The sequence below is a fragment of the Amphiprion ocellaris genome, chromosome 21, assembly GCF_022539595.1.
Source record: "Amphiprion ocellaris isolate individual 3 ecotype Okinawa chromosome 21, ASM2253959v1, whole genome shotgun sequence".
Taxonomy (NCBI): Eukaryota; Metazoa; Chordata; class Actinopteri; family Pomacentridae; genus Amphiprion; species Amphiprion ocellaris.
In genome coordinates this window covers 7,471,649-7,497,759 of record NC_072786.1, presented here as the reverse complement: position 1 = coordinate 7,497,759, position 26,111 = coordinate 7,471,649, and the positions used below count along the sequence as shown (strand labels likewise).

Sequence of the window (26,111 nt, the reverse complement as noted above, 5' to 3'; positions counted from 1 at the left end):
AGCTGACAAGGCTCACATTCAGGATATAATCTTTCTTTGTGTCGAATGCCAAGTTGGCAGACCTTATTGAAACCTTGAAGTAATGTAGCTGGAACCATTCCGATTGTTGTTTTCTGACAGCGATGCAGCTAATCTGTATCAGAGTTTATCGATTTGGTTGCACAATGCTTGAACCACCTGGATCTCACCTTAAGGGAACAAACCAAGTTTAGTTTGCTTAGTTTGGTTCTTTCTCAAAAGCAGTGCTCCATCTGATAATCAATAAATGATTAATATAATATGACTGGAGTTGACATGTTCTCCCTGTGCATGCGTGGGTTCTCTCCGGGTACTCCGGCTTCCTCCCACAGTCCAAAAACATGCTGAGGTTAATTGATCATTCTAAATTGTCCATAGGTGTGAATGCGAGTGTGACTGTTTGTCTCTATATGTAGCCCTGAGACAGACTAGCAATCTGTCCAGGGAGTCAGCTGGGATAGACTTCAGCCCCCCCGCGACCCTAGTGAGGATTAAGCAGTGTATAGATAATTGATGGATGGATTGTATCAAGCTCATCTTGGGGCTCAATATATGACGTCCTCATAGCTAAGAATACATGAGGTTTTGGAGAAAGACCTCATGTTAGGGTCACCAACTGACTATCAGTGAAAAGCGACTGTTTTTGATTTCCAAAAACATTAAATATAATCTACAGAGTTCCATTTTTTGCACATGTAAAATGCTCTTTTTTTTCCAGAAATGTCACCTGCAGATCCTTTAAGGTGTATTTGAGTAGATTCAGAGGTCAAAGTGAACCAAAAACGCCTGATTTGTACTAGACTCAAAGTTTCCATCATCCCTACTGTTCATTGTAAACATCTCATATCTGCTCATTTTTATAATCTGGCAGGCTTTCCCCAAATTATCAGTCGTGGCGCTTTTTTGGCATATTCTCGGCAAAGTGTCTGGAAATTTCATGTCCTCATTAAACCGATGAGTCACTGCGCTGTGAGGTACATCTGCGTCCTGTCATTTTTAATGGATGAGTGGGAGCTCTGCGCTGTAGGTACAAAGTCAGTATGTAATTAAAGATGTTTGCTTTCTAACTAACTTAACCTCAAGTTTGGCTCTTGAGAAACTGACATATATGGTTAAAAAGAGAGCTTCGGAATTCTATATCATTTGGAGGATGTTTCTAGAATTAATAAAGATTGGTGACATTGGAGGGATGGTGAATGACTGAGCTAACTAGCCAGTTGAATTCATTGACTATGGAGATGTACTTCCACAATTTTATTTTTATTTTACTTTATATCTATGTCCTATTTTACTATGTAATGTATTAGATGTCTCCATCTGCTACACTTAGCAAAGTAAGTTGGTAATCCATTACTGAGGTTCATTTATTTATTTTCATCTTATTCCATTTATTTAAATATCCCCTCTTTTTTTTTTTTTTTTTTTTTTCTTGTTTTGTTTTTTTTTGGAGGGTTTTTTTTTGTACCATTATATTATTATTACTTTATCTCTGCCATGTTCAGTGTTGATGTTTTTGTATAAAAGAAAAACAATAAATATATGTTTTTAAAAAAAAAAAAAAAAAAAGATGTTTGCTTTCGGTCATGTCTGTCCATCACTTTACCAAAGCAAGTATTCAGAAAAATAAACCCAATTTTATTTCCAGAAAAACAGGTAGACAATATCATACATTAATACAAACAAGACCAAAACTACTTTTTTGAAGGAGGGGGGAAAGGAAAAAAGTAGTATATCCTGAAGTCAATATTAAAATTACTGTAATGGGAAACAAAAGAGAGCACCTGTAGTTCACTGTGTGGGAAATTCAAAGACGCATTTTTCTGGGGGGGGGAACTGAGGAGTATTAAATCCAAAACAGACCTAATTGGGAATGTTTTGCAAAAAATATAAAAGGAAAACCTCAAATGAAATCTTTCGTAGTTCGTCTATTAAAGGTAAACTTAGCAATATGGTGCTGCAAGGAATAAACTTTTAATCTAACAAGATAAATTGATCCTTTTTTTTTTTTACTACTAAGTTGACATCTTAAGCTCAAATAATTGATTTTATCCCAAAATTGTGCTTTTTAACATTACTGAGTCTACCTTTATTTAACCACTGTTCAGTTTATCCTCAGACCTTCATTTTAAAGCTCTTGTGTAAATTTCCCTCCATACTAAACCACCAGTCCAGTGATCTACCTCCATTCTAACTTAACCTGATGATTTCGAAGGTGTTGGGCTTCTTCTCTTTCAGGGGTCTTGGGAGACGTTCACCCTGTCCCTCAGTCGTCTCCCCGACCACCTCTTGCGCCTCATTTTCGGACCCTCCTTGCGCCCCCTGTCCCGTATCGTTCCCCTCAGTTTGTTTATCCTTGGGACATTCCCCGTTGTACGTCTTGACATAGTCTTCGACCCTCCAGCCCCTGAACTCCTGCGGCTCCGAGCAGATCAGGCCGGTGTGAAACACGCCGGGGTGGTGCTTCAGCCAGTAGACCAGGTAGTGGATGTTGTAGTCGCAGATCCAGGGGTTGTTCCCCAACGAGAGCTTTCGCAGGAAGTAGAGGTCCTCCAGCACGCCGTACTGGAAGTAATGGAGGCTGTTGTTGGACAGATCAAGTTCACGGAGGTACAGCAGGCCTGCGAATGCAGCTGGAAAAGAAAAATAAAACTAATTAGTTGGCTTTTCACGCTGCTTTCTGCATACTCAAAGCTTTGTCCTCTGTTCTTTTCTGTCCAGACACTCCTGATTCTTTTTTCCTTGTGGTGTTTATTTTTAATACATTCATAGAGCCAAGAAAAATTTTCATTATCAACAAAGAGTCAAATAACTATTTAATGTGAAAGGGTTGGCTGTAGGAGAGACACCACAAAGAATTACCACTCTATTGTAGTTTCCCTTTGCTCTTCAGAGGTTTCTGGCCTCCTTCAGCAACTTGTTTTGGTCGTTTTTCAATTTTATCTGTTGAAAGCTGCAGCTGTTTTTGTAGAAAAAGCTTCACTGTTCACTATCTGTTGAGCATCAAACCAAACATGAAAGACTAAGAGACTAGTGACTGTGATAAAATCAGCAGAGCCTTGGCGGAGGCCAAAATCAGAGCTTGAAGTTGTGTAGAGCTTGACAATTCCAACTGGATGCCTTTTTTTATGTCAGCAACATAAATAGTCAGCAAACAACTATACAATACAATAAAATGCATGTTACGGATTTCTTCTGCCCCCTAGTGGCCAAAATGATGCAACTTAATGTGAATGTCCTTATAATCTTTGCACAAGTACAACAGAATTTAATGGCTATCCTTTTACAGTGCAAAGAGTCTTTAAAAAAATAAAGGATTTGGGTTAATGTTACATTTTAAAAGTCATGTCTCTAATATTCATACACAACACTTCTGCCATCCATCGTACAAAATATAAACCTTTCAGGAATGAAGAAAGATGCTCTTGGTAATGATGCATTTTGAGATGGTTGACTGAATATTTTACATTTATCAAACACTTCAAACATTTATATTGCATATAAAAAAAATATATATATATTGCATATAATCTTTCAAAAGTGAATTACAGTCATTTTACAGTCATGAAAACTGTTGCTATGAATTGTTTTCCAAAGACAGCAGCGATGCAAGTGTTTTCTTACAGATTACAAGTTGCAGTTGCACTTCTTTATTTAACTGCATGTAAACAACTCGAGTGGATATAACAGGGTGAATCAATGAATGGACTGTCACTTGAAGTTTGGCTTCATGAGCTCCACGATCCCACTAAGTGGAGCTAAAAGGTGACAGCTGACATCCTCTGAAAGGTTCCAGACATTGTCAGCGGTCTGCTTTTCCACTGTGTGCATGTGTTTTGAGTGGGAGTAATGGGACAGCGGAGACTGTTTCATGCTGTCCAGTGTAGCCTTTGGCCCAGCTTTGATCTTTACAGAGCGGAAGAGAGGAGGAAGAAAAAGAGGAGGAGGAAGAGGAGGAAAAGTGTGTGGAACATATAGTAGTGAGAAGAAAAATGTCACTGAAATTGGAGACATGAAGGAAAATGAGGAGTGGATGTTAATGACGGAGATCCTTCCGTTGTCTATTTTATTTACTGTAACAGATGATATCATAATTTAGTACGGGAGGGGTGAGGCCTTTTATTCACTTTCTACTTTTGTCTTATCTCTTGATTGTCTACACTGGATAACCCATATTCGCCACTGTTAATTTTCCTTTTTGGGCACAGTCAACACCCTCTGTAATCTTCTGCAACAAACACAATTCTCTCACAGTTCCAACTTACTCATTAATGTCCCTGGTTGGTGTAAAATGTCACTTTTTCCATAACCGATTCTTTGCTTCCTGCCATTCGCATCTTGCCATTCTTTAAAGTTACTGACATTGTTTGTTTTTGAACAAATTACAAAGCAAAAGTCTTCATTTACAGCACCTCAAAACAATAAAAGTAGCTTTGGATTGCCTGCACCGACTTATTTTGGACTAATGGTACCCACATTGTTGCACATCCCGAAATATCAAGCTATTAGTCAGGAGGAAATTGCAGAAAATTAACCTTTATATACACTGTACTTTCCAGTGACTCCTTAAATTATTGTTTTGTCTATTTAGGGAGTTGCCTTGCCGAGAAAAACCGCAACAATCTGGCACAACAACCGGCCAAAACCGCAGCTGAAATAATATTACAAATACTGGTGCATTGTTGAGTTCTATTCTAAGCGTGCTGCAGCCTCGGAGTTGAATTTTTTTTTTATTTCCTTTCTGGTCATCCACCACATGAAAAGCATCAACAAACAGCCTCTTTTATTTTTCTCTGAATGTGAACATGATTAGAAGGAGGACCGAGGATTGAGACCACATGTCACCGACTATCACAGGCTCTCAGAATTATAAAGAATTTATTTTGCACTTTCCAAATAGTTTTCGACACACTGGGGCGAACTGCAGTAGATTGTTTACATGTGTTGCAGGATAATGAATAAAACTACGAGCTTTTAGTAATGGATTTCCCTCCCGGGCACGAAGACATGAGCCCAGACATCATTAGCGTGATGAGAGTAGTGAATATGCACTTTTTTTTCGTTTTACTGCTGCTCTTCTGTTGCTGAGGCAGCATTAGTATTCAGAATAGATGCTCTGCTTCATTAAAAATGAACTCCACAACACTAAATGCTCTAGTTTTTCATGAGGAAGCAACTTGAAATTTTTTGCAGCTTTGCTTTGATCTCTATTTAATACTAAGAGTCAAATATTTGCTTTCTTAAATGTGGCCTGTTAAATAAAGGTTTAACCTTGACTGACAAGGAAAGCACTGATGAGCCCCTAATTCAGGTTAATATGCCAGTGAAGTGAAAAGATGGTGGTAAAAGGCACCTTTCTAATAAATCACCATCATCTGAGACCATTTTTCTCCACATCAGCTGCTGCTGTGCTTCCTACCGGTGCCTGTGGTATGTTTTGGTGCGTGCATTGCTAGTTGTTAGATGCATATGGCACCCTTTGTAACAAATATTTCCCGATTTCTATTGTGAACTCAGATTTTAATGCCCCAATTTAACCTACAGTTGAGTTCATCTGGAAATGTAGCCTGGAAGACTCGAAAAATATTTGATTTATATCTCCATTTCTATGCAAAAACTGCCAAGTTGAATTTTTGAACTCAGTGTCGTTCACCCTTGATCCACCAAGAAACATAAGACTGTAAGGTATTCTTGTTTATGCTGCAAAGAAGAACATTTTACTGCAGAAGATCAATGAAAAACTGTTGAGGGCAGCCAGAGTGCTGATCGATTTAGCATTACTGGAATATCTTAAAGGTATTTTACATATAACAACAGATCAGTTTTCATTCGGGAACCCTATAATGTGGAAATTAGACAGAGAATATCAGCCGTCCTGGTGCAAGGTTTTCATTCAGTGATCTACATTGTTTAATATAACCACTGACAGTTTTCTTTAAGAATCTAAGCTGTGTCTTGCTTTAGTTCATTGTTGTGATCACTGTTGGTATAATGTATTTTGTCATTAGAAAAACAACCTTTATGGCCATATAATGTCACAATTTTGCATTGTGGGTCTCGTCCACATGTACAAAGGTATTTTGAAAAATAGGGCTCAAGTGTGTTGACTGATTGTAACTCCTTTGCTCCAGTAACTGTATGTTTATGTGTAAACATGCAAGAAGTTAGCATGGTTAGCAATGGCACTACTTTGGTTATGTCTGCAGTTGCACAAAATACAACGGATGACGACACCCGCTCTAATATGACGAGAAAAAACATTCTGTTTTCCTTGTCTACACGTCAACATTCTACACAGAGTTTTCTGAACCTCTGCACCTGAGAAAGAGTTTCCCAAAAGCTCTGTTTTCAGTAACTAAACCTGCGCTGTTTCTGGCCCAACAGGCCAAATGCAAAAAAAGGCTTAAAAAGTTTGAATTCATTCTGTTTTAGTTGCTTGTTTCCCTGCTTCCAAGTCTCCTGTTGTTTCAGGCCAAGCACTATTACCGGTTCTGCTTTCCTGCCATTTTTTACCGCCATTTTCCTAACCTGCATCCAGTTTACTCACTAGCTTACACCATTGGTCTGTGTTTCTGCACTTCACCTGATCTTTCCAACCATTTATGATCTTGTTTTGTACTTTTTGACCTCACCTACTAACCTGCAACTTCATTTGTTGCTTGATCTGTTTAGTCTTGCAAATATTCTTGTTTCTCTGGAGTGTGCATTTGGGTCTTTTGAGTCCATATTGGGTCTACATAAGGTATTTGTGTGACTAGAAACTCTGGTATGTGCAGAGGGCAGTACTGTTGCTTTACCTGTATCTATACGGTGCAGGCTGTTGCTGCTAAGGTTGAGCAGTTTGAGGTCTTTGGACAGCAGGAACTGTTTGGGCCTGAGATGTTTGATGCTGTTGCTGGACAGATCCATCTTCACGATGTCAGACGGCAGGTCAGACGGGATGTGATTCAAATCTGACGTGGGAGAAAGAAAATTATGGAAATATTAAGCTTGAAACTCAGACATAAGAAAAAAATGTACTGTCCTTAAAATATAGCAATTTAAATTTCATATTTGTCCCGATGGAAAACGAGTATTTATATTAGCAGAAGAGGTAAAGATTCAGTCATGTATACCTGTTGACCGATGTGCACAACTAAGGAAATCTGAATAGAAACTCAGTCTGTCTGCATCTTTGTGTTTTCAAGATGTTTTGTTGGCTTTATGCAAGATTTCACATTTTCAAGAAGGAGTCAAGGGCCACAGCATGCATATCAATATTTCACTTATTTGCCAAATGGGAGGTTCTGTTTTTTTCCACTTTTTTTCACAATAGTTTTCAGTCCCACACATACACACACGTTCACATTTGTCTTTGAAAACTTTAATGTACAAAACAGCGACTCAGTCCTACACATCCAATCTGTATAGCAGAGCCTCTCCGGAGTTTTAAATCAGTCCCACGCTGAGACACATTTCGTAAATGTTTTACCATCCGAGCAATGTCGAGGCAGGTAAAATACAGATTTAATGCAGTCAATATGAAGCTACAATGAAGGTTTGATTGCACAAGTTCGACTTTCTGACTGATTTCGTGGCTCATGTTGTCATTAGACTTCTGTCACCTGCAATTTGTGCAAATACAAGACGATTTTTCAAACTAAAGGTCTCGTCTGCTCATATGAATCATGCTGTATTTCTGTCTAAAGCAGACTAGGTGGCCGATATAACCTGCATCATCAAAATGAGCCATTGTTTTTGCAGCCGTCAGCAAAATGGTTGCAGATGAGACGAAACACGAGTGTGTTTTGGCGCTAAGTACCGATGAAGACATATTCAAATGATGTTTATTTTTGATGTAAAATGAGTGCTTTTTCTGTCGATTTGGGGGAAAAAAACAACAAAGAAAGACTGTGTATGATATGTGTGCGGTAAAGCGTTCTTACTAGTTTCCTGCATATATTTATTTACACCGAGTGCAGAATTTGCTCAGAAGAATGCTTACGGACACTTTTATGGTGCAGATGTTGCAGTTTTTATGCACACTCTACTGCTACAGATGTTGTATCATGGACGCATGGTGCCATAAATCATCACAGACTCTTAGAAAACATAATTACACACACACACGTATATTCAGAATACGCACAGATGCAGTCAGTGCAGTCAGGAAATGTAATGATTATCGCTGTGTGATGTCTGATGAACGCTGCAGCAGACATTTACAAAGGCAGGAACAGACTTTGGAGACTTTTCAGCTCCATGTTTCAACTTATCGGTCGGCCACAGTGGGAACTTCTGCTCAGAAAATGCCCCGGGGGGGATTCCCGGTCAGCCCGAGGTGTACATGTGTCTGCAACCGCATCCAAGCACATTTACAGATTTAGGAAAATAAGCTGGAAAAACGCGATCATTCTAACATCAGACCCCGATTCCCAGGCTCCCTTCTGAGGAATCAGACTTTTGGAGCCAAAAAAAATCTTCTCAGAGAGAAGAGAGAGAAGTGCATCTGTGGTCATCTGTGTTTTAGAGTGAATGAGTATAAGTTGCTACTCTGTGGATCCAGCACTGACAGTAGTTTAAGCCTGGATAAGTGTCTCCGATCAGATATTGTTCTCTTGGTAACAAGTCTTTTTTTTTTTTTTTTTTTTTTTAAAGGGCCATTATGTTGCTTCTAATCTTGAGTTGCAGTGTTTCCTGGAGCTAAATGCGATTTCAGGAAGTCCTATCTTTTAATCTCCTGATTTTAAATGGAGCAAGTATTTAAGATAAAGCTAATTCCTACTTCACCATCTGTTAACCTCTATCGATTGGACCGCTGGATGAACAAACATTCAGGGAGGAAGAGGAAGAGAGAGAACATGTCCGGAAAAGTAAAAGTCATTGATTCTTAACTGAGTTTGGACTGCTGCTTTCTGCTGAATCTGCTGGACTCATTACTCCAGCAAACATCTGTCCTTCCTGGACTTTTCTGTCAAGAGAAAGAAAAAAAAAACGCCTTGTGCTTTATTACCACCTGAGAATCTCATCCATTGTGGAAGTGGTTCAACCTACAAAAACTCCTATAAATCCAATTTGTTTGTTACATTTCTGATTGATTTCATTGTTTATCACCTGATTTACATTAAAGTGCCAAGTTAAAACTTCTTTAAGCAGCAATTTACACCGCAAAAACATGGATGTTCTACTTCTGGCAAGAGTTAAACACATGGAGTATACATTGCAGTTAATGCACAGCAGTATTTACATAGTTTGAACGCATAGGGCTGAGCTGTTTCCATGATATAGTAGGACGGCTGCCCATTAATCTGCCCATTTATCTACATATCCCACTCCAGAGTGTATGGGTTAGCACTGCTGGTGATTTACGTGGACATGCAGCACTAAGTGAAAGTCTGCAGCCTTAGTTTCTTCCCTGCTTTTCTTCTCCTTACATTCCATAAAATATCTCGCAGCAACGCCATCATTGTCACCTTCCCAAAGCGTGAAATATGCAGCTCCTTCAGTAGCTGTATATTTAATTTGCCCCAATAAGACTGAATCCATATGGAGCAGGTGTCGCAATATGTTTAGACAGCAGAAACGGAAGCAGTTCATATTTTACGGCGCTGACATGAGAACTCTGGGGTCAGATGTGTGATATAATGCAGTGATTTTTTTTCTCAGTTTGGAATCTTGCCCTAAAGTAGATGGGGAGGAAGCTGGATTCATGTGTTTTCTTCACAGATTTAGGCGGAATATGTTCAGCAAATCAGTTAATATTTAACATGGGTCTTTCTCACTTGCATTTTGGCTGCAAAACTGTACACAATGCAAATTATGGAACCATTCGAGAGGTTTAATGGCATCAAAGTTGAAAATAATGGTTTGCACATTGGGAAAAGAAGTGATGCTAACCCAGACTGAAGCAACAAACTGAGCAGGGATGGGATTTTTTTTATGTTTAATAAAGGACTTGAAAAAATCTATATTCAACCCTTAAGTTGAATGTATTTGTTGCTTCTGGATTTTTCATGCAAGGTATGTTTGGCCATTACATAATATACTCTCTGTCATTATTCAAGCAGAGGTAAAAAGCTTTTTCTAAACATCCTGACAACCGTGTTTATAGATTGCCAAGTTATATTTATTACTAAAACCAAATAAGTGCAGGTGGTTCCTTACAGAGATAGTATTGCGGGTTTAAGTCATGTTAAATTGGCTTCAGTGGTCGTTTCCGCTCAGAATGCAAAAATCAGTTGCACTGAAACTCCTGCAGAAGCTTCATACAGCCTGATGCATGATACTGTCCTCTTTTTCATTCATGCTCTTGACCTCTGTGTCCTGATTCCTCTGCTGGCTATCTTTACCCACTGATGATCCAGGAAGTCCAGGGAGAGCATGACATAACATCAAGCATGTGGGAGTCCACTCGCCATATATACATGACTCACTTCTCGCCTGCCCACTCAGATGGCCTGATGTTTCTACGCAGGATTTATGTTACCTCTGAAAGCTCCAGTGTGATTTATCGACCTTATGAGCGCAGTCTGGAAGGCAAAATCTAGGACAAAACAATCAACACCCTGGAGATGGGTTTCTGAGCAACATTGGGAGATTTGTGGAGAAAAACCTAATGACTGTAAGATGATTTTTGCTCTAATGTAACACATCTGGCATATGCATAATGACTTGGAATATCCGGAATGAGGGGGGCTTTTATATAAGCTAATGTGATTTGAGCACATTGGGGTTTGGGACATGCATATGCCACTTCAGAGCTGACTTTGCATGAGCTGAATTGCACGTAATGTGTTTAAAATGTGGCATGTAGGGAGAACTGCCACATACAGATTCACCTCTACAGTGACTTTGTTGGTTTCCAGTGAGTTGCTGCACTTTTAAGGACTGAAAATACAATATGACATTGTTGCAAGGAGTCTAGATGGTTCAAAAATGGAAAACAATGCCTTAAAATTATATGACAAATCTAAATGCAGTTCTTAATTGATTAGTCCAAGACATGAAAAAAAAGACCTAAAAAAGACAAAATCTGAAGGCAAATTCTGATATCATTCGAGTCTAAAGTCCCATCTTCAAGAAATACAGCATGAAAAACTCCGACCACAGCATTTCTCTCCACTGAGAACCATGTGGAGACTGAAATCTGCTGTGGTTCACCTCAGAGAAGAAGGGAGTCATGGAGACTCGGGAGAAAAACAGCGAGAGAGAGAGAGATAGACAAGTGGAAAAAAATAGAGTTTCAAGACAGAGGGATTAGAGTAGGTTTCCACTCAGCCGTGGGATTTGTATTTCTCAGTCCCTGCCTGCTCACATCTAACAAAAAAAGTCCAATACTCTTGTTCATCCTCTTGTTTCGCTCAACTTTTACATCAGTTTCACTACTTTGACATTCAGTCAGTCCAAGGACTAAATTGTATGGGATGTTTCTGGGCAAAACTGGACTACCAAGCAGAGATTGTGCACCAAAACCAAATGGAGACTTGAAAGAACCAAATTCTGTGCAAATCCGTATGTTCTGGTTATTTGACTCATTGCAAATTTGAATAAAAATGCACTTTCTTTCCTCATGGAAAATCTTTAATTGTTTAAATCCTGCAACATTTTGCTTGTTTGGAATCTTTATCCTTGTTGTCTTTGTTTTTTGGGGCTTTTTTTGGTGCATTATCATGAATAACTGTCAATCAACTGAATAAAGTAAAACTGCCCAATGTGAATCAGGCACACAGTCAAAAACCTTTGTTCTATCGCACAACTGGTGGTAACATCTCCATTCAATACACCTTAATATCAACCATAGCAGACCATTTATAGTTCTATAATTTTAGCTGATGCCATAATATATATATTTTTTAAACACAATATAAAGCTTTCTGGCATCTAGTATAGTAGTGAAACAATATTTTCACAAGTGAGTTCCTGTTAGATTGTATCATGAATAAAATCCCATACGCTGGAGTCTGCCAGCTAAACAATCCACATCCCTGTTGATGGTTCCATGATATTTCAGTTATTAGCAGCCTGCAACAAAAGCAAATAAGAGGAAGACGAATGGAAGCTGGTAAATATGCACTTTAACAACGGATTTGCAAATCTTTTATGAAGAAGGAAAAGCATTTGAAATTAGTTAGTGAATGTAAACACAGCTTTTTGTTTGTTTACGGGATAATTTATGAGGTACCACGGGAGCTCTGGTTGCACTCGATTTAATGGGAGCATATTGTATAAATGGTATAGAGGGCAGTAGATGGAGCAGAACGGGGGCCTAAAAGCAGACGTTTTGACTGTGGTTTCTTTGCAATGTTCCTGCGGGTTGGAGAAGGATTTGTATTATGGAACATTGGGAGAGCAGCGATGCCCTGATTTTCTAAAAAAGCAGCTCCTTACTTGAGGTGAAGTCATGGAATTCCATATAAGGTGAGCGAGATCGAATCATGGGGGTTACCATGTTAATGTTGTATATCATACTTTATGACTTAATCCAAAGTTTTCATGGCTATTTCACATCTCTGCAGACCAAACTCTGTGCACATCTGTGAGCATTTAGACTGTAAAGAAGACAAAAGGCAGAGAAGAAAGCATCTCAGCGTAACAATATAATCTACCTGTGACGAGATCTCACACAAGCATCGCAACTAATGAAAACACTGAAGCAGGAATCTGGTGCACAAAACGAAAACACTCCAATCATGTGGTGACATCTAATGGCCCCATCAGCTTGGGTGTCCTTCCAAATCAAAAGAGCTGAAACCATGCACTGAATATCATGCACAACAGCTGTAGTGTATTAGGGAACATTCACACATCACATATAGCTTTTATGGTGTGGAATGGTTTAGAAGGAGGCAGGATGGAGAGAGTTATTACTGGGTAATTTTTTAAAAAAAAGGAAAGATGTGGACAGATGGATGGGATAATCAGCATGTGAGAGAAACAGAGGAACCTTCTAGTGGTTCAGATAAAGAATTGATTCAAAAGTCTCACTGTAGAGAAAAAAATTATTAGGAAAATATGCAAAAGGCTTCCTCGAGCATTTACACAACACAGACGCTGCATTGTGCAGTATTGGCTTGTCTGTAAAAGAGGGCATAAGCTCTCCATTTATACTTGTATTCAATTGCTCATTCCAATGTGGGAGCTCGCTTGGACACAGGCAATCCTTGAGTTCAATGTGTTGTACAGTGTGTTGTGTTCAATGGACGAGCAGAAGACGACAAAAGGCAAAAAGTGTCAGAGCAATTAAGTATAAAGAGCCCACATAAAAGTAACCAAGGGCGATCCATCTTCACAGAATCCAGGAATTGTCATCTGCGCCTCTTTGAAAAGCAACACTGGAGCAGTTACAGCCACTTTTGATAGCAGTTTCATAGAACCAGATGTAAAAACATGTGGGGCAGAAAGAAAGTTGGAGAAGCACTCGGTTTCCTCTCTTCTCATTCTTTTATTTGGATTTTCCTGTTTTGTTTTTTGATTTATTTCTGAAGCTTTTTACCCATGCAGAGTGGTGATAAAATTAAAACCACAAACACTGAATGATCCATCTTATTACTGCCTTCTGAAATCTCTTGAGCTACAGAAATCTGCAGAAAATTAAAGGATGCGTTCAGATTACAACTCAAACCCAAGAGAGATGTTGCAGAATTTGCTCAAATACAACCGCGCAATAAATTAGGACACAAATGCACCAAAATGCAGCTCATCAAAACACCTCACACAAGGAAACAGTCTCAACAGGAAGCCTGACATATGTGAAATTGCCTTCAAATATAAATCTGTACATGTACATAGCCATAAATCTTGCCACTAAAAACTGCTGTGTGGCAGAATCTGCTCCCTCCCTGAGGCTCAGACACCCAAACTTATTAAAACAAACACATCTCTGCCGACTGCCTTGTTGTAGCCAAAACATCAGACTGTAAAATTAACTCTCATGCCCAGTTTCATTATAGAAGCAAACGTGCCTTTACACCAGAGGGTGCTGAGCAAACCTCAGAAATGCACCTTTTATATAAGTTGCTCCTTGTTTCTGTGGCATGTTACACATCAAATATGGGAGTCTGTTTGAACCTTTGGGTTATCATCAATCCACTCACTGTCTTCCACTAATCCAGGGTCAGGTCACTGTGGCAGCAGGCAGAGAAGAGCATTCCAGTTATCTTTCTTCCCAGCAGCCTTTTCTAGGTTCCCAGGCCAAATGAGATATGTAATCCCTCTAGCAAGTTCTGGATCTACCCAAGGGTTTGGTCCAAAGCGTACATACCCAGGAGGCATCCTAACCAGATGCCCGGACTTCCTCAACTGGCTCCTTTTAATCCTAGGAAGCAACAACTCAACTCCAAGCTCCTTCCAAATGTCTGATCTCTAAAACTGAGCCCAGCAACCCTGTGGAGGAATCTCATTCTTTCTGTCACAGCCCAGAGCTCATGATCATATGTGAAGGCTAGAACTTTGACCAGCTGGTAAATTAAACCACTCTTTACCACAATTGCCGGTACAAAGCCTACAATTACTACACATGTCCATCTCCCACTCCTTTTTCCCATCACTCGTTAAGAAGACCCAGAGATATTTAAGCTTCTTTGCTTGTAGCAGCAACTTACCACCAATCCAGAGGGAATAATTCATCAGTTTGCAACAGCGAACCACGTTTTTTTAGTGTGTTATCAGTTATGTTGTATCCTTATCCAAGTTATGTCACATCAGCATCAGGTTTTAAGCACATTTCACAAAGTGTAATTACGCTAAACTGCATTTTAGTTGGAAACCACACAATACATTAAGTTACAGAGATGCACAACTTGACATTCTCTCACCTTTGCTGCTGCAATCCAACAGAGGTTTGGGAAACATGTAGGTGTGACACATGGACGTGGCCTCTGGCTTCAACTTTATTGGCGGCGGCTTCGGTCGCATTCCATCTCCACCGTCTGGCCTCTTGTCTGCCACACACAACGAGTCCACATCCAACTTTCTCAGCTTCTGGCCCTTCACAGAATGAGGCTCCGCACACTTGGCGTAGTTGCCCAGGTTGCGGTTGCTAGGCACCTGCAGGGTCCTGACCAGGCTGTCCAATGAGCAGTGGCAGTTCCAGGGGTTGTCATAGAGACGGAGGTAGGTGAGGCGGGGCAGCGGGAGCAGGACTTCCTCGGTGGCTGTTTTCAGATGGTTGTGCTGGAGGAGCAGAGTGGTGAGCTGGGAGAGGCCAGTGAACGCACCGTCCTCTACCATGGAGATGACGTTCTGCTGGAGATCCAGGCTCTTCAGCTGGGTGAACTGGGAGAACATGTTGTCCCGCAGAACCTGTAGGAGGAGAAAGAAACAGATGTTTTTGTGGATCTGCTTACAAGATGTTCGGAGTGTGTTGTGGCATTTACCATCTGCTGGTTTATATGTAACTAAACTGTTGGATTTACTATAAATTGTTGATCCATTGCACTACAACATTCATCATGCACCAAGGATTTTATCACAGTGGTTTCAGCTTCAATTTATTAATAGAAAACTCTACTATAGTGAGTGAACACTTCAGTGCAATCAGCATCGTAGCTAGGAGACACAATCAGCTTTGAGGAAAACAACTGGTTTGTACTCATGGATTTATTTTTTTTTTCCAAGTTTGCCTTGTGAACTCATGGTCAGATAACAGCTTCTGAATTCAGTTTTCTCTCCAGTCATTCATTAAATCCCTAAAAACTCATCTCTCTGTGTGAAATTTACATAATTAAGTTTTCTTTCTCTAATAATTGTTCTTTGACTAAAAATGGCATAAAATATAACTCTACACTGTTGCTTCCTTTAGAAAATTCAGAAAATATCTGCTTATTTGGCTCATGACGTGTCTTCTAGCAAATAAAAGACAACATGTGGACATGTCAACAAGGTCAAAAGGTTGGTTTTAAAGTCTTGAAACAACACTCTTATAGAAGATTGCCAAACAATTTTCAATTGATATAGTCACTACTTACATATCCACATGGAGCAACATTAATATTAACTTTTGGTCTCCACATACTTCTTGGGTCAATATTAGGCTCCTCAGATGAACTCTGTTCACCGTCTGGCAACTTTGACTGCCACTGGTGCCATGTAGTTGTAATATAGTAGATTTTTAGAGGTTTTTAGCTGGAAACAACGACCATCTTGGGTCTGAAAGTAGAGCTTTTCAAGAGCAGAACTCAAGCAAACTACAGAGCAGGACAATGTTTCATGAACTTCAACTTCAACATTTTTTACATAGTGTATAACATCAAAGTAGAGCATAATTGATTTAATACAGCTTTAACTCCAGGATTAAACCTCCAATTACAGCTTTAATTAGCACATTTTAAATGTTACATAATGTGGAAATCCAATAGGGCCTAAGTTAAACCTAAAAATAACAGAAAATCCACTCACTAATTGTCTTCATTTTTCATTGCTTTGATCAGTGTCTATGACTCATTAGCCTTTATTTATTACCTCGTTGGCAACACATTTTGTTTTGGTTCTCTCAACACCTATGACACACACATCCTGTGCATTCTCTCAGATCTGCAATAACCCACTTATACACACACACACACACACACACACAGCAGGAAAGTGTGTCTTTGATCTCGGCCCCAAATGAATGGTGCACAGATGCTCACGGTATCAGCAAGCTAGCTGGGTTTACATTCACCATAAGAGGCTTGAGACATTTTGCTCTAGGAAAATTGATGCCTTTGTTGCACAAAATTGTACCAAACACTGTAATATGTGTAAATGATAATTAGTTGTGTGTTCCATCTCAGCTGGAGCAGGTTTGTGCAGGAATTTCTGCACCATGCAGGTGGAAATTTGGTTGTAAATACCTGAATCTTATTTCTTGCCAGCAGTAGGTGCTGAATATCTGTGGGCCAGTCCTGCATCACAGTGGTCAGCTGCCTGTCCTGGCAGTCCAGGTACTTCTCTCCTGCCTCCATGTATTCCTTACACTCCTGAGTTTGGCGCCTGGAGACTCCGGCCCTGCCTCGGCCCCGGACACGGCCTCCGGAGAACTTGTCCAAGGCCTTCGACCGAGGGCCTCTCCGGGGCTCAGCTGATGGGAGGAGCAGCAGGAGGATGACGGCGGCGAGGAGATGCATAACTAAAGATGGAGGGTGGATCTCTTAGTGACTAGGTTGACTGTATTTGGCAGAACGGTGTTGGGGGGGACACAGGAAGCCGGTCACAGCTGTGTGCAAAGAGGAAATAAATACATTTTTCGATGGGTGCTTCATGCAAAATCACATTTACACTTGCAATTTAGCCATTTAAGTGACATTTGAATTGCTGCTGGTGAATTATTTGGTGCTTTGTAGGACATTTGGATGACTAAGCTCAACTTGATTGAGTTGTGCTTTTAGAGGCTCACTATTTGCACCATATTTGACAAGCAAGAATCCCACTGTTTACGTTGAGGAATAACAAACCATGCACAACTATGTGTAACCCTTAAATAACACATGATCATTCCAGTTTATGTGTCACAGGATGATTTAGGGTAAACAAATAAGAATTTTGGCCAAAAAATAATACAAAAACAAAATTAAAACAGCGATAAATTCAAGCGATTGTGCAGGTGAGAAAAAGTTTCAAAAAGCTCACAGGAGAATTTGACTTATCATATCAACATATGTAGTAAAATGTGCATGGATTTGTCCTGGTCGCATGTTGAGAGACGCTGACAACTAAAATAGTTAACACTGCACATGTTGAAAGAATTAGTGGAAAAGCAGAGTGAGAGTGGAGTGGGAAGAGAGGGAGAGAAAACAGGAAAAGGAGGTTTAGAGGGAAAGAAAGACATTTGCTCCATATTAACATGTTAAAGATTAAACTGTGGTCATACTAAAGCACTGTTTGTCTGTTTTGGCATCTTTTTACACGTATTTGGTTTCTCCATATTGATTGTTTATTCTCAAACAGCCATACATTGTTTCTTTGTCTTGGTAGTGTTTAGTTAGTTTTGTTGATTTCAGAAATTCTCTTTGTGTCTGTATTGGATTAATTCAACTCCAGACATTACAAATACAGACATCTACCAAGAAAGTGCTACACGGCAACATCGCAATCAAGACAACAAAATCACCTGGATTTGTTTAACACAACTATTCTGGAAAATATGAAGGATCTCTGGGTGCTTAAAGTCATCTGGGGCAGTGTCATGTACCTCTGTCCTGATGGTAACAGCGTGACTTCACTAAAGACAGGAAGTGATGCCTTACAAAAGATTGCTTGCTTTTTTCTCACTCTGGATCCACAGCACAGTCATACTGGGCTGTTATTGATCCACAATCTAGCATTAAAACAATTTCTAACAACAATCCGAACAGAAAAGCAGAATATTGTCCACAAATGAGCAAAAACAAAGGATCCAGTATATGTGTGTTGACTCCAAACTGTCAAAGAATGAAGTATAATCCCTGTAACAATCTCCTGTAAATGGAGCTTCATTCCCATCAGCTGCTCTCCTTAGATGTTTATATTCAGTTCCCGCTTTAGTGCAGTCACTGTTAATAGCTTCTTCTTGGTGTATCTTTCTTGGTTTTCTTGGTATTTAATTGAGGAGAAATAGCCATCCAATTCATGTTGCATTTCACATCTGAAATGTCTACAACAAAGCCAACAGTGACTCTTGTGAGTGTCATCCAGTCTGCCAATAATACAGTTAAGTTTAGGCAAGTAAAAAAAAAAACTTGCTCAGTCAGAGAAATTGGCCTCCCTGGTTAAATAATTTGACAGTACATAAGAAGTTTCATCACTGTGAACTTGCCAGGAAACCAATTGAGATTAGCCAAGAAACAGTCTTGCACTAACCACAAGTTGTTGTTTTTTCACTTCTTTTTTCGTGTGGATTAAACAAACAAGACAGTGTGTTAATTACTTAATCATGGAGGTGCTGGTAAGCTGATTTCATTCCATTTGGACAGAACCAGACTGCTTGTTTCTTCGTGTTTCCAGTGAAGCTAAAAGCCGACTGTAGCTTCATATTACCTCACTTTGCCAGAAAGGACATTTATAATATTTCCCCAAATTTGAAAATACTGCTTCAAAACCACTACCTGACACTGATTTACTTCCTCTGTCTTCTTTTTTTAACTTATTCTTGCAGCCTTTCTGTCTTGCAATCTGTACTGCCAAACTGTGAAACTATCATCAGCCACAAATATGAAAATTCCATGACTGGAAAAATATTAGCAATTATCGCTTAAAAAATGACTGTAATTGTTGTTTTCTGCCACACAGCTGTTTGTGCTAAAGTCGCTGTCTTCGGGAATATGCGGGGGTGCGCTGGTCATATGGCAAAATAGGTGAGTCATGGATCCCGAATGTGATCAGCGGAGAAATGGCAAGACCCACAGGTTTGCCAAGAAACATCGCATACACAGACGCACACATGTGTTCGCTGACTCAGTCCAACTGTACCAAACCGCAGCCCTCTTACCGTCTTCCAGTCTAACACAGTGGAACAAGCCTGTCAGTGCAGATGCTGTCGTTCCATTGTGAATAACAGACTGGGCATGTTCACTAACTACAGACAGAAGCAGCTGAGAATGTATCTGGCGATGCACTTTCCATCCCACTGGGCATTTTTCAACTGTCCAGCTATCAATCACCTACAAATGAGGCAAACATGAGAGCTCGTTTTCTTCAGCTGAAGCCGTCATGCAATAAGACACCTCTAGTGAGCTGGTTTCTCCAACAGGATCTTGGTGAATCGGTCTTTTCAGCTTCTGTCTCGGTGTTTTTGTACATGTGTTCCCTCTTATTGCAGTCCATCTGCTGCAGAGTCCATGTTCTGGTGTCTGTTCTGCACAATTATGAAGCTGATGAGAGACACGTTTCAACACAAGGCGGGACTTAAGCCAGGATAAACTCCCAGGCTAGACTAAGGTGGAAAACATGGAGAGAGTTCTTGAGTGGACCCAGACACATCCTCTCTGGATAACTGTATAAGTGTTCTAACTGTTTTCAGGTTAAGCCATTAGTTACAACAGTAAAGAAAAGAGTACATGGTTGGTATCAATCAACTCATCCACCTCTTCTCATTATAACCTTGTATAACATTGTGAGATGAAGTGTATTTTGTGAGGATTTGTTTTGAAAATTGCCTAATTTTGGAATTGGGTTGTGCTATGAAGCAAGCTTGATAAAGCCAGGTTTCCTTTGAGTTAACTGGCTTGACAAAGATTTTGGGTATCATGACAGCGGTAATCAACTTTTTTGGTAAACTTTCTTGGTTAATGTAAAACAGGGTCTTTGACATGTCATGTGACTTGTCTGCCGCACAAAATGGTCCAATCACATCTGTGCTTCACTTGACAATGAATTTTGACAAAGTATAAAAACACTTTCATACATTTTCTGCATCATTAACTGGATGCATGTAGGTTCCCATGGCAAGACAATGCATTCAGTTTGCCTGGTGTGAGTGCATGACTTCTTTCAGTGGTATTACCAACATACAGCTTATCAGGTTTGCGGATATAATCCATTCCTTTATCCAAGAGTCTGTATCACTCCTAGAGAATTCGGTGGCACTTCTTGTAGCTGATTTCAATCCCAGGTTAACCATGCAGCCTCAGTTACCATGGTGATCTAGCAGGTTAAAACGCAGACTTTAGGTTCAACATACCTCACTCACACTAATCTTGCTTCATAGTACAGCTCCCTGATCTTTAATTTTGTTGTGGGTGTTGGGTAACTGCTGCCACTGCTGTGGCTAGTTCTTGGTACAGACTTTGAATAAAACTACACACATTCCCAGGATGAAGTTTTCCCCGAGCTGTTACTTCCCAGAATTCAGTAACGTAACAGTTAATGCCTACATAGGTCAGTCAATGTGTTGTTTAAGCTCATCCTCTGGTTTAGCATCACTCAAAATGTAGAAGAAATACAAGAAAAAGTTTGAAACAGGATGATTAGACCATCCACTTTGGTTGCCAAAAAGCATTTTTATACACATCTATATATGCTCTCGACCTCCCTCTATAATCAGTGAACCAAATCCTTTGAACCACTGCTGGTACCACTTAGATCTTTTCCACATTGCAGCTGTTCAACAGGAAAAGTCCAACCCTTCTTAGTTAACCATAGCCGGAGTCGCCCTGCCATATCCAACACACATTCCAGCGGTGACCATAACAAACCCACTCAGGCCAAACCCATCCCTGAGGTTCAACTAATGGCCATGTCATCCCAAATTAGCCCTCTCAAGTCTGGCATTATTTCCCACCTCAGCTCCCACTGGTCAGTCCATGCCAAAGTAAAACTGTCTCCAACCATTTAAAAACATCAGGCAGAAAGCTTTCAGGGCTTTGGTCAGTTGTTTCCTCAGGGGTTCTACTCTAAATATCACACAGACTGTTTTTGCTGCTACTGACATCTGTCCTGAACCAGAATAAAGTTTGGTCTGGACCTAAAATGTTGTCCTTCAGTTTTAATTCTGTCAAAACAAACCTGCGCTAACAATCAGAGGCCTTTTTGAATCAGCCCCAAAGACTGGAAAAGTTAAAGTTACTCCTGTATGTCACTCATATTTTATTCTTCAGCACTTCATGCATAACAATGTGCCAAATTTGTATTGCAGTTTTATCTGTTTTCTCACAGTTTAGCAAAGATCCTCCATGCCAACAAGAGTGCAGTTTAAAAGCCTCAAGGTCACCCTGTTAACAGAATTGGTTGGATTTTATATTGGGTGCTAATTATTTTAGTTTTTGCTAACATATCTGGCTTGGTTGCAGTGGGCGGATTTTTAACCACAATCAGAAAACACTGCCTCTAAAGCCTTCAGAGAAATGAAACAATGAGAACATGATTCTGTCGTCAGAGGTAGATATTTGGTTACCAGATTGCACTGAACAGACACTAACTATGCTGCTATGTCTTAAACTGCTGAGCAAATGGAAAAAAAATCCCCATTTGATCATTTGCATTAGTCATTTCTAATGGCTTTCCAAAGTAAAACAATTTGCCTCATCAGTTGGAAGATGAGTAAAGATAAGCAAGTACTCAGTACAAATGTACTCTCAGTCAAAACAAACCACTGAATACAGTAAATGCTTAAGTTTGCTGTATTTAATGCGCATTTATCTGGAAGTTGAATCAACTCTTGCACTTGGTGTTTTATTTATGAAAGCATTAACTAAAAGCTTCAGGGGAAAGGTTCAGTGACCACATGCACAGTAGCACCCTATATATTGTACATTACATGCACTTAAAGCAGGGTTGTGAGTGTTGCATAACGAAGTGGAAAGTTTACAGTGATGTAAGAAGGTGGTTTGGCTTGAGTTCTAAAGTGACATTAGCCAGAAAAACTGACCATTCTGTCCAAAAAACTGAAGGTCAAAGTGAAAACATGTGAAAGAGTCAGCAGAAATATCATGCAGATATAGTATAAAAACAGTATATTTATGCAGATACGCATGAAGGGGGCATATATACTGCAGCAGTCCACAAAGGTATTGAGAGTGGAGGGAACAAAATGAGCACAAAAAGCAGACATATGCCTGCACATGCTCTGTCTGTGTATGTTTTCTGTATTGTCTGCGTGGGTTTAGACGGGTCATTTGGCTTCACCAGACCAGAAGAAACAGACAGGTTGGCCTCGAACACCATCACATGCCACCTACGTCAGGAAAACGGGGTTGAGGGATGACTGCGATCAAGAGAAACACACATGGAAGCCACTCGCATATTTGAAAACCATTTGCAGGGAACCACAGGAAGAAAGCGAAAGTCGGAAGGAAAGTCATGAGGACACGATTAAAATCAGGAGCGTAATAGAAACTATCAAGGGAAATTACACCTGGCTCAGAATAAAAGACTTGCTCTCACTCCCTATGTGCTCAGATTACATTTGTGGCTCAAAAATACAGGATCCCTTCAAGTTTCATCTAGATTCAAGTCAAAATTGTTCAAAACATGGTTGATTTATTGGCTTTAGCTCCAACTTGTCTCAATCGAGTGGCGAGACATGAGCCCTAAACCGCTGGTGACCTTGACTATTTATTAAACATTACATAATACGGCTAGAACATATGTGTCCCTGACTTCTAAATGAACAAAAGACAAGCCAGAGACTCTGTGAATATGACTTAAAGGCTGATAGACAAGAAAGACCTTCTATAAAAGCTCAGAAAAATCTGATCTGTGCTCATTCATGTCACAGTTTCTGAGACCTGAACTGCACAAACTTCACTGGCTGCCCCCAGAGGATCTTCATGCTCCAGTAACAGTGAACAAACCACCAGGGATGGAAAGAGTTCAGAAACATAGGGGTCACTGTGCTGCAGAGAGAAAGTGAGAACAAGAAGGGGAGGCTGTAAAAACAAAGAATGAGCTTTTTCTCCTGAGCTACATGTAAAAAAATGTGAAAAATCCTGCCTCCATCCAAGCTGCATGCACAGGGAAAGCCGACAGTCGGTCATTCGGGCTGTTACATGAAAAACTGAGAAATCTGGAGAGCAGGAACAAGGAGCAAGCTTATAGGTATTTTTTTTTCATTTCAAATGCCAGCAAGCCTCCCAGTAAGCTGACCTGACTTTGTTTCCTTTGGGCTAAGTTTCCTGTGAGTGTGTCTGTGCCCAAAGGTCTGCAGCTGGTTACCATGTAACAGAGCCGCCATCGAGCTATAACAAAGAGACTTAGAGCGATACAGGTGAAAGAATAATATACAGAGAACCGAAAGAGGAGAGGAGTCTAATCAGAAACCTTAATCCAAAGCCAGAAGATGAGACAGTGACAGACAGCGTGTGTGGAGAAAGCATGCAAAGAGAGAAACCTTCACACAACCCTGAGAGCCTAATTGAAACCAGACAAGTTCATTTCTGCAGCAAAGGGAAAAGAGTGGGGGGGAGTTTAGAGACAGAAAATGACACTTTGGGTTTTTTCAGGGAGGGTCAGAGGTGCTGAGCTCAGAAAACAAACAGAGGAAGACTTTTTCAAATGGAAACGGGCCAAATTGTCTGCCTTTGTGTCTTCTTTACACCCAGGAGAGTGCAGTTTTCTTGTATTCTCTGCACAAAAGCACCATCGACTAGCCTCATGCACACCTGGAATCCTTGTATGCCAACATTCACGCAACATCCAAACATCTTTGCACATGTTTCTTATCTAATTATGCTCTAAAACTGCTTTACAACACTAAAACCCATCAGAAAACATCACATTTATGAGCATTCAAGCCAAAATGTGTCACATTTGATGGAAAAATGACGTTTATCAAATAATTGTGCAACATTCCGCAGCATTTAATTGTTCGTTTGTTTTCCTATTAAAAGTCTCGAGTGTCTGCAAGCTGCTTCATTAGAATCAGGGAGTTAAAGCACTGTCATGAGATGTTTAACAGAGCTCAAACACACACAAGCAGACAATGTCTTCCCCCACCGCCCAGCTAATGTTGACTGGTCTGGATCGCTGCCAGACACATCTGCACAGTAAACACACACACACACACACACACACACACACACACACATAAGCAGAATTCTCCCACTCATGCTTTCACTCCTCGTACTACAAAGACTCCAAGTTAACCGCGGCGAGCTGAAGCAGCAGATATTGTAATAAAAGCCACCCTCTGCACTTTGCAATCAGAGTGCAAGTCAAGCAAGTTTCTGTTTCCCCCGTTTCGTTTTTCTTTTTTTTTCAGATTCCAGAGTGAAACCACACGCTGTTCTCGCTCTGCACACATGGGGCATGTAAGTTTCTGTGCAGATGTGCATGTAGCTGCACAGACAATGACACCTAACCAACCTGCACATGCATACAATCTCTTACAATATCTTGTAATCTAATCATCCAAAAAAAAACACTTCAAATTTGAAAAAATACACTTTAAAAAAAAACAAGATAAAGAACCGGCTTTGTGCTCAATGAATGGGAGTCACTTGGTAGGTGTGGTTATCCAAAATTCCTTCCGTTCACTACAAAGAGGGTCCAAGAGGAGACGTTAACCCCTCGCTCTGGCAGATTTGGCGTTTAGCTCGATCCGTCATGGCAGCGTGGGGGACCGCCAGATGATTACATAACAAAAGCACAGAGGAAGCATCTAAAATCAGCAACAGAATGTTTTGGGGGTTTTTTTGCGGGGGAGAATTTATCTGCCTTCAGGGGAAAATCAAGATGAATGTCGGGGTGCAATGACCCTGCATAAACTTGGACTCTTCAACTATTCTAAATTAGTTTTTGTAGTGGGAAAGGAGCGCTTACTTCAGCAATACTTCAAATGCAAAACTGGAAGAAACATCAAGAGTTTAAAAAAAGGTGATTTCAGGTTTTTGTTCTCATGCAAACTCAGCTCTGTCCATTCATATGTTCACAGCTGCAGTCGAAGGTGCAAAATGAATTCAAAATTTCAAACGTTCTCAGCATGAATTAGTTGTGTTCATGCTTTGTCCATGCCTTTTAAGAGATTTAAAAAAGAAGTAAAAAGCTGATCCTTTTTTCTGTTTTATTACAGCACACTCTGCAACCTTGTGCCCACTTTACTTCAACATTAATATAATTTGCTGCGGCCTCTTTCTCAGCTTGCAGGGAATTACATTTTATCAGCAAGAACTATACCAATGCATGGTGCCAGATCATTGTTGCCAATTTTTTTTCTCTTGCATTTTGAATAATGGCCGGCTGGCTGAGCAAAAAATTGGGAATTTAATCTTCTGTAGGTAGATAAATCCGGTGCACTTTGGTATGATATTAAAGTCCTACCTGTGCAGGGTGAGAATCTGGCTCGGGCTGATCCAGTCGGACCTGCAGATCTCTGGTTGGTCCTGCGTCCCAGGCTCCAAATCCTGTCATGAGCGCTGCATCCAAGCCAAGAAAATCTGCCTGGCTGCCTGTAAACTTAGAGCTTGGAGTGAGGGATGAGCGAGTGGCTGCTTCTCCCCCTCTCTCTCTCCCTCTCTCTCTCTTTCTCTCTCTGAATGATTGACTACTGCCTCCTTATACAAGCTGCCTCTCTCTCTCCTTTGCTTTTCACCCACTCAGCTGGATCGCACTGAGAGTGTGAAGACAGAGACAGACAGAGACTGTGAGCAAAGTAAAACTGATTCTCCTAGGAGCCTGTGTCTGGTTTAACGTTACACACACATAAACACACATATGTGGGAAGGCTG

General features: G+C 40.3%; 1 protein-coding gene across 1 annotated transcript; it reads right to left on the bottom strand.

Moving 5' to 3' along the window:
• Window positions 1–1,632: 1,632 nt before the first annotated feature.
• Window positions 1,633–26,111, bottom strand: lrrc17 (leucine rich repeat containing 17). Its single transcript, XM_023287243.3, has 5 exons — window positions 25,705–26,111; window positions 16,827–17,188; window positions 14,808–15,294; window positions 6,813–6,968; window positions 1,633–2,648 (listed from the first exon to the last, which is right to left on the bottom strand). The coding sequence occupies exons 2-5, from the start codon at window positions 17,097–17,099 to the stop codon at window positions 2,206–2,208; spliced, it is 1,359 nt and encodes a 452-aa protein (XP_023143011.1). The 5' UTR covers window positions 17,100–17,188; window positions 25,705–26,111; the 3' UTR covers window positions 1,633–2,205.

Coding starts and splice junctions, on each gene's coding strand:
- lrrc17 (XM_023287243.3), bottom strand. CDS start 17,099: ATGCATCTCCTCGCCGCCGTCATCCTCCTGCTGCTCCTCCCATCAGCT. Junction 6,969..14,807: donor GTTGGATTGCAGCAGCAAAG/GTGAGAGAATGT, acceptor CTCCCACGTCAG/ATTTGAATCACATCCCGTCT. Junction 2,649..6,812: donor CCTGCACCGTATAGATACAG/GTAAAGCAACAG, acceptor TTTCTTTTCCAG/CTGCATTCGCAGGCCTGCTG.